Source organism: Myotis lucifugus, unplaced genomic scaffold (assembly GCF_000147115.1).
Source record: "Myotis lucifugus unplaced genomic scaffold, Myoluc2.0 scaffold_376, whole genome shotgun sequence".
Lineage (NCBI taxonomy): Eukaryota > Metazoa > Chordata > Mammalia > Chiroptera > Vespertilionidae > Myotis > Myotis lucifugus.
In genome coordinates this window covers 118,944-128,314 of record NW_005871424.1, presented here as the reverse complement: position 1 = coordinate 128,314, position 9,371 = coordinate 118,944, and the positions used below count along the sequence as shown (strand labels likewise).

General features: G+C 45.1%; 1 protein-coding gene across 1 annotated transcript in view; it reads right to left on the bottom strand.

Moving 5' to 3' along the window:
• Nucleotides 1-9,371, bottom strand: part of CUNH16orf45 (chromosome unknown C16orf45 homolog) — a 92,440-nt gene that overhangs the window by 5,284 nt on the left and 77,785 nt on the right. The window contains exon 3 of the mRNA XM_006101657.3: nucleotides 4,527-4,600. Within this exon, the coding sequence (XP_006101719.1) occupies nucleotides 4,527-4,600 (74 nt within the window). The remainder of the gene's footprint in view (nucleotides 1-4,526; nucleotides 4,601-9,371) is intronic.

Below are 9,371 nucleotides of genomic sequence, written 5' to 3'. Positions count from 1 at the left end.
CAGGGGGCAGCTCCTGCATTGATGGGATCAGGCTGAAACCAGCTCTCAGACATCCCCCGAGGGGTCCTGGACTGAGAGAGGGTGCAGGCCAGGCCAAGGGACCCCACTGGTGCATGATTGGGCTGGGGAGGGACACAGGAGGTTGGCCAGCTGGGGAGGGACCACAGGAGGGCTCCAGGGCATGTCTGGCCCATCTCGTTCAGTACTGATCGGCCAGACCCTGGCAGCAAGCTAACCTACTGGTTGGAGCATTGCCCCCTGGTGGTCAGTGCATGTCACTAGCAAGCGGTTGAGCAGCCTTAGCATATCATTAGCATATTATGCTTTGATTGGTTGAACAGATGACTGGACGACCGGACACTTAGCATATTAAACTTTTATTATATAGGATTCTCATGAGATCTTTGTTTTCATTTAATCCAGCTTTCTCAACCTTAACACTATTGATATTTGTGCTGGATAATTCTTTATTATGGGGGCTGTCCTGTGCATTGTAGGATATTCAGCAGCATCCCTGGCCTCCTCCCATTCATGCCAGAAGCACTTCCTCCCCCAGTTGTGACAACCAAAAATGTCAGCTGATTGTCCAATTTGGGGGGACAAAATTGCTCCTGGCTGAGAACCAGTAGTTTAAACCTTTCCAATAACCAGATGAGGGAGGTACTATTTCTATGTCCAAGGGGAAGGTGACATGCCCTCTGCAGCCAGTTCTAAGGCAGCAGTGGTGATGGGAGGAGCAATTTTGTCTTGTCCTTGAGAAACCCTCAAGGCAGGGAGGGTCCCAGGTGTGTGCTTTTCCTGTTGAGGAGCTGATACATTATTTTCTGACCTTGGCTGGTGAAACATGATTTTCTTGGCCATTCGGTGCTCTCTCTCCTTAATATTTTTATTGATGTGTTGCCTGAAGCATCATTTCCTTCCCTAAATTCAGCTAAATCCATCTAGAAATCTGACACTGATCCAGGGAATACACAGAAGACTCTTAAAAAGGAGTCAGGGAGAAGGTGAGAGAGGTGAGTAGAAATGCAGGAGAGGTAAGAAAACGTTAATATCTGAATTTCCACACAAAGGCAATTGGGACAATGTAGTTTCCAGGGGCATCAATGGGACTGGCGTTAGAGACCTGGGCTCTGTTATTAACTGGCCCTATGACCTTGTGCGACCTATGCTTCTCAGCAGGACAGTCCATGGCATTTGGGGAGGAACATTCTTCATATGGAACTGCCCCCAGGCTGCAAGTTTTAGCATCCCTGGCCTCTACCTACTGAGTATCAGTACTGGTTTCATCTTTATTTGAACTTTTGGTATTTGCTTCACTGTGTATTTTTTGCATGAATTTTGATATTTTTAATATTGCATTAAAATAGTATTTATCCTGATTACTGAACTTTTTGTGCTCCAGCTGAATACCTTGTTCTCCTCACCCCAGTCCTGGTCCTGGTTAGTCATGCATCCCAGTGACTGTGCCAACCAAAGACACCGCCCCTGCTCCACCCATTTCCACGCGTGCTCTAGAGGCTGCCACAGTCCCAAATGGACTGAGGTGGCCTTGGCTAACTGGGTGGCCACACACTCATGTCTCCTTTGCCTTGGTGGCTCCCACACATCCTGCTGAGCCAGAAGTGGCTCTGGGAATTCTTCCCCCAAGAGGGAGATGCCAACCTATGTTAGGCACATTAGAGTCTCCTGGGAAGTTAAAACTTAGGACACAGAGACCCTGAGAATTGGGATCTTGTGTGGGAAGGTCATAGAGAAGAGATGAAGTGGACTTACTTGGCTCTTATGGTAGAGCAAAAAAATGGATCATGCCAGAGAGAGAGAGAGAGAGAGAGAGAGAGAGAGAGAGAGAGAGAATGAGATTCAAAGAATATTCCAACAGCTTTCCTGTTCTGGTTCCAAACCCTTGTGAGGATGGGCAATATTACCCCCTACCTCCTCAAATTTCATGTCTACCCTAATTTGGAAATAGGATCTTTGTAGATGTCCTTAGTTAAGATGAGGTCATACTTATTAAGGTGGGCCCTTATCCCAATGACTGATGTCCTCGTAAGAAGAGATGACACAGAGACATACAAAGAGAAGACTGTGACGACAGAGGCAGAGACTGGAGTGAGACATCTACAAGCCAAGGGGCCCAAGGGTTGACAGGAGCCCCCGAAGCTGGGAGAGGCAAGGAAGGATTCTCCTCTAGAGGCCGACACTCCTGGCCTCCAGACTGTGAAAGAATTTCTGTTGTTTGGAGCCACCAAGTTTGTGGCAATTGGCTAGGGCAGCTCAAGGAAACGACTACAGTGCCCTGGGGCTCCAGGAGTCTCCACAGTCCTTCCAGTAATGGCCTGTTTTTGTTTTGTGCTTACATCAATTGGATGGGTTTTGTACCTTTCGGCCATACTATTGGTGGGTAATGGTGGTGTGGGGCGGGGGGTTCGGCGGCTATAAAATGAGAAAGTTGAACTGACCTGGTAGCTCTCAACCCTGGCTGCTTATCACAATCGTGAGAAGGATTTAAAAAATGATCAATGCCAGAGCCCCATACGAATCGAATCGGAATTTCAAGTGGGTCATGTCTGGATTTGGCTATATCCCCCCTCATTCTTTTACTGTTTTATGTTTGACCTTTTACTTTTTGTGGTGATAGTTTTATTGAGATATAAGTCACATACCATACAATTCACCCTTTCAAAGTACTATTCAGTTATGCAACCATCATCACAATTAATGTTAGAACATTTTAATCACCTGCAAAAAATACCTCCGTACTCATTAGCTGTCACCCCCTTCCCGTTAGGACTGTTCACTCGCCCGCATATTCCCAGGGCCTGCCTGCACAGGGCCTGGCACCTAGCGCATGCTCATTCAAGGATGGCATCTGAAAGTTCTGCTATGGTTGCAGACTCTACCGTCAGAACAAGAGTGTGTTGAGTGCTCCTACCTTTGCATTTGTGATCCCGTGTTACGTCATGGCACAGTCACAGCAACAATGTGAGGGTGGCCTTATTGGTCTTATTTTACAAACAAGGAATTTAAGGCTCAGAGAAATTAAGTTGCTCCATGAAGATCATCTAGCTGGTCATCCTGGATTCAAACCCAGATCACTGTACTCTAAAGTAGTGGTTCTTAGGCAAGGGTCAATTTTCCCAACCCTCCTACCCTCCCTCCCTCCCACACCACATCTAGAAACATTTGGGGTTGTCGCAACTGGGAGGGAAGGGAATGCTACTGATGTGCAGTAGGCAGAGGCCAGGGATGCTGCTAAACAACACATAGGACAGCCCGCTGTCCCAGCAGAGACTTACCCAGCCCCAAATGTCCCTCGTGCTGAGGCATTTAGAGTAATGCCCTGTTCTAAAGTGAGTTGTGCTGCATTTCTAGCTCGATAATAGGTATCCACTGGATATCAGGTGCCTCTTGTACTAACTTGTGAGCTCCTTGAAGTAGAACATCGTTGTTTGTTCATCACTGCATGCCTAGCACCTGGCAGCAATGCAGCCTCTTGAGACATAGGTACTTCGTGAACAGACAAAATGGCAAAAACATTCGAGTCAACGACAGTGGGGGATGCTGGTCCTTGCCAAAACCAAGGCAAGGTTCATGAGACAGACTTGTGTTTGTTCCTTCAATAAAACCTTCCTCTTAGCACCTACCAGGCCCTCATTCCTGCCCTCAAGGTGTATGGAGTTTACAGGGGGACATATATGAGTCAACAGGAAATTATTTGGTAAGGACTTTGGTGAGAGTAACCCCCTGGAGGGCACCTAGCCCATCCAGGAAAGGCTTTCTTGGGAGAAGGGGCCAAATTAGCTATGACCTGAAGGATGGATAGAAATGTGTTTGGTTAATATAATAATAATGATAATAATAATAATAATAATAATAATAATTAATAATGTCAATAATTTATTAAGCATTTACTATAGGATGGGAACTATGCTAAGCACTTTATGTTTTCTTTCCTTCGTCAATTCCACAACCCTATGAGGTAAATACCACTACTGTCCCAGTTTACAGATGAAGAAATTGAGTTTTGGTGAAGTAACATAACTTGCCCAAGGTCATGTCATTAATAAGTGATAGATCTAGGTGTGACTCCAAAGTCAGCTTATAACCACCATACTCTACCTGTTCCCAAGCCGGATAATAACAGTGATAATTGCTAAAACTCACTGGACTCTTACTTTGGACCAAGTATCAAGCTAAGCACATGGCTTGCATTGTTTCATGTATCACAATGAGATTTATACCCAATGAGTTAGGTACTACTATTACTATGACCACCCCATTTTCAGAGGAGGAGAAATTGAGCCTCAGAGAGGTAAAGTAAATTGCCGAAGGTCAAGGCCGTGGCCAGGATTAGGACTTGAACTGGACCTGCCTGACAGAGTTGTGTTTGAATCACAGGATCAGGGAGCACTGCATTGCAAGAATGTGGTCGTGTTAGGAGACCAGATGAACACTGTCTTCCAGCCTCAGGGAGTACAGATGGGGCAGGCTGGGGGCTCTGAGCAGCTGGAGTCCCAGATGGTTACCTGGGATGGCGACCAAGTTCTGCAGCTCCTGCTTCAGGTCCATGATGTCGTTGCACAGCTGAATGTCATCCATCCTGGGGAAACAGGACACCGCCGTCAGCAGGTTACATTGAAAAGCATTCTACACCCCGAGCGCCTCCTCAATTTCAACAAAGAGAACTTGTGGGAAGGGGTGGCCTTTATAAAGGCCACACATGCTCTTTGTAGAAGTGTTCCCCCAAAAGAAGAAAAATAAAGGTTGCCCGATATCTCACTATTTAGAGACGATCAGTTACTATGAATAACACCTTGATAGTGATCCTCTAAGTCTTCATGTGCCCAGCTTTTGTTTGCTTGTATGAGCAAGCTCATGTGGCAGGTTCAGTGTATTCTTTTATCATCTTGTTGTTAAAATGTTTCAACATTACAGAAATTCACAGCATAGACCGAGAAAATCTCACTCTATCCTTTAGAGGTAACTATTTTCAACAATTTTGTATATATTCCTCCAGATTAAAAAAAATGTTTATGCTTATACTATCATATAACATATTGATATATACAAACACATGTTGCAATGTTCTAAAATTTAATGATATATCTTGGGCATCTTTTCACATCAGTACATGCAAATCTTCTCACTTGTAATGGCTGTATACTATTCCATTGTGTTGCTATACAGTGATTTATTTAACTCTTCCCATATTCATAGACATCTGGGTGGTTTCCTGATACATTTCTAGGATAAATTCCTAAAAAAAATAAACTCCTAGAAATGTAATTGCTGAGTCAAATATCATGAACATGTGCATTTTAATAGCAATTTTCAAACTGTCTACCAACAGTGTGAAAGGATGTTCACTCCCATAGTCTCAGTAATCAGGTTGCATGGACAATTTGCATTATGTAGTATGTGTGTGTGTGTGTGTGTGTGTGTGTGTGTGTGTGTGTGTTACAATATTAACTCATCTTATGGTAAACAATATTTGTAATGGCTGCCTGGAATTTCACCGAGTAGATTTATCAGGTCTGTTTTCATTATGCCTATATCTTAATTACTTAGGTGGGTTTTTCCAGTTATTTATGCTATTTTAGTCACTGTAAGATGAACATGGATCCACATAGGCGTCTTCTTCAGGTTGGATTATTTGGTGTGTGTGTGATGGGGGCTATAGAATCTCTGAATTGGAACGACCGAGTACAAAAGGCTTGGCATGTTTGGGGCCATTGATACATATTATCAAACCGCCTCCCCTTGAAGGAGGTGTGTGTGTGTGTGGGGGGGGTGTATATGCCTTTACTCTGCAAGTTTTTATTGAGCATTTACTATGCCCGTCACTGTCACAGGCTCCAGGGATGCAGTAGTTTCTCCTGCCCTCTTGAGCTGAAATTTAGGCAGAGGAGACAGTGGGTAAACAAAAACAAATGCTATGAAGGATAAAGCAAGAGAGGGGATGGAGTGGGCAGTTTGGACATAGCATCCTACCGTCCCAGGAAGAGACAGAGTGAAGTATTAATATTCTCAAAGGGCTCAACTGTGCCCACACAGCATATGAGGGTGGGGCCAGGACGAGAAATTAATCTGAGTCCACTGATCCGCCTCCTTCTGCAGCATCTTGGCCAAGAACTGGTCTGTTGCCTCCACAGTGTCATCCATAGACTAGCTCAGGGCCTCTGCCCTATGCTGGTCAAGCATTGCCCATGTTCCCCTTTTTAATCCCAGCATCCCAGCTTCCAGGACAAGAGGCAAGACCATCTCACGGTAGCCCGTGTCTCCTGTTGCCAGAGGCACTCCAGCCATTTGCCAGGTCCTCTCCTGGAATATCCTGGCAGGTGGCAGCTGCCTGGAATGATCTTGGGGAATTGCCAGACGGGTACAAACTGTTCCCATTGGTTCCTATGGGCGATTGTGCAACTAGTGGAGCTCCCGGGCCCTTTTTCACAGCAACTCTGCATATCAGGTTACATCAGTGGTTCTTAATGGGGACAATTTTGGTCCCCAGGGACATCTGACAATATCTGGAGACATATTTGGTTGTTATAACTGGGTGTGTGTGTGGGTGGGAGTGCTACTGGCATCTAGTGGGTAGAGTCCCAGGATGCTGCTCAGCACCCTGCAATGGGCAGGACAGCCCCCCTCAATAGAGAATTATCTGAGCCAAAGTGTCAATCATGCTGAAGTTGAGAAATCTAGGGTTGCACCATGGAATTGACACAGGTCCTGATCAATCATTTCTCAGAGATCAGAGAAGGGAGGATGGCGAAAGGAACTAAAGAGAGACAGGCAGTGGTTAGAGGCAAGAGTACTGACACCAAACAGCTTGGGGTGGGGGCGGGGGGAGGCATGTATCAGTGATTTAGCGTCTCTGAGTTTCTTTCCTCTTATTTAAAATAGAAATTTTAATAGTACTTCTCCCTAGGATTATATGCACATCAAGCATTGAGTATGTGCCTGGGACATACATAGTAAAATGCTTGGTAACTGTTATTATCATTAGTTGTTAGAAAGAAAGAAACAGGGAGAAAAAAAGAGAAAATGCTGCTGCACAAGCAGTTTATTTGACAAACGGAGCTAAAAGGCTCGACCTTAAAAACCCCCACAAAACCTTGATTGATTCTTTTTCTCTATGAAAGTTTTAAAATAACATTCCTATCTGATCATAGAACAGATCCCTGATCACTGTAGAAATTTTGGGGGGAAAAAAAACAAGTATGAAGAAGGAACCTAAAATTATGCCTAACCTTGACCCACGTGCACCCAGAGGTCACTGTTCACTCCAAGTATTTTGGTGTATTTCACACCAATTATTTTCATGCCTATAGCCCAGGTGTAGCAGACATGTGCCTTGGGTGGCCTTAGTCCATCTCTAAACTGCACTCGGCATGAGTTTGAATCCTCCCAAACACATCCAAATCCAGCACACATTAACAAGTGAAATGGAGTTCTGACGTTCTCACAGGGAGTCATGCTGAGGACTCCATAAAAATCCCTGCTGGACAGCACTGTGGTTTTCCTCAACTCTCCCTCTTGCTGCCAGCTTCCCATCTCTTTTCTTTCTCTCTCTTCCTCTTCCAAAGGCCTCATAGTCAGCTTTGAGGAAGGTCAGCTTTGGTCTTCGACTTACAAACCCCAGTTGGCAAAAGCAAAGATTAGTGGTTCCTGAACATTTCCGCAGGAAAGGAGCATGTCCTCCCCCGACTCCCCCCAACACACACACACACACACACACACACACACACACACACACACACTCCAAGCTGTCTATCAGAGCATTCCGCTAATGAAAAATCAGATCATTTTCTGGAAGATGGAGGGATGGGTTTCACCACCAAAGGAAATAAAAAGTCAATGTTTATTGAACATGTACTATGCGCTGGTCATTTGTCCTCAGCACTTTCCATGCATAAACTCATCTAAATCTTCACGGCAGTCCTGTGAAAGAGGTACTGTTTTTTATTTCCATTTTATAGAAGATAAAATAGAAGTTAAGCAATGTGCCCAAAATCCCACACCGGTAAGTGGATGTTGGGATTTAGCCCAACTTTGTGCTCCTGATCACTTCCCCATGGTGTCTCCCCCACTTGGCTGTATGAGTTGCCGCTGACATGGTTGGTTGCCCACATAACTGGCCTTCCTCTTCCGAGAGCCCCGACTTGTTTAGGAGGCAGTGTCTCCATCCCTTGATGGAAGCCAGTTATCTCAGTCTGTTCAGGCTGCTACAACAAAATACCATAGGTTGGGTGGCTAACCTATGATATCTCAGATCTGAAGGGCTGGGAAGTTCAAGATCAAGGTGTTAGTTGATTTGGTTCCTGGTGAGGACTCTCTTCCTGATGTGCAGATCACCACCTTCTTGCTATATCCTCACATGCTGGAGAACGAGATCGCTCGTCTCTCCTAAAAGGGCACTAATCTCATTCACAAGGGCTTTGCCCTCGTAACTTATCACCTCTCAAAGGCCCCACTTCCTGCCCTGGCCAGGTCGCTCAGGTGGTTGGGGCATCGTCCCATACACCAAAATGTTGAGGGTTTAATTCCTGGTCAGGGCACATATGGGAGGTATGTTTCTCTCTCTCTCTCTCTCTCTCTCTCTCTCTCTCTCTCTCTCTCTCTCCTCCACTCCCTCCCTTCCACTCTCTAAAAAAAGCAATGAATAAAATATATCCTCAGGTGAGGATTAATAAAAAACAAAAGAAAGAAAATGACATAGTTGGAAGCCCTAGTGGAAACCAGCAGAGACCATGAAGTGAAAGCTGAAGCAGACTGACAGGGGAAAGGATTGACTTTTTAACATTTATGTGGATCCTTCCTTTATCATTTGTGGATGCGGTGGACATCTTGGGGTGGCTGGGAAGAAGAAATGCCTGGTCACAGAGATGGAGCATTGGTCTGTGATGTGAAGCCTGGATCTGAGTCCAAGTCCTACCACAAACCTCCTCTATGACTAAAAGAAAAACTCTGATTTTCTATTCACTCTGCACATCTGACACCAAATTGTGGGTTTTTCCACACCAAGAAATTCTCCAGTTCTCAGTGGACACCCACTGGGTATCTACAATCTAACTCAATTCTGATACTCACTGCCCAGAGTTAGCACAGACCCCACAGGTTAAGGGCTCAGGCCTACTTCAGATGCCAATCAAAAGTCCAGGCCACCAATACTTCTGGCCAACTCACTATGAACTGGTGTTTCCAGGAACCCCTCTTCATGTTCTATAATTTGCTAGAACTGCTCACAAAACTTAGGAAAACATTTACCTGCATTCACTAATCCTACATAATAAAAGCCTAATATGCTAAGTGTCCAACTGTTCATTTGATCGTTCAACCAGTCGCTATGATGCACACTGACCACCAGGGGGCAG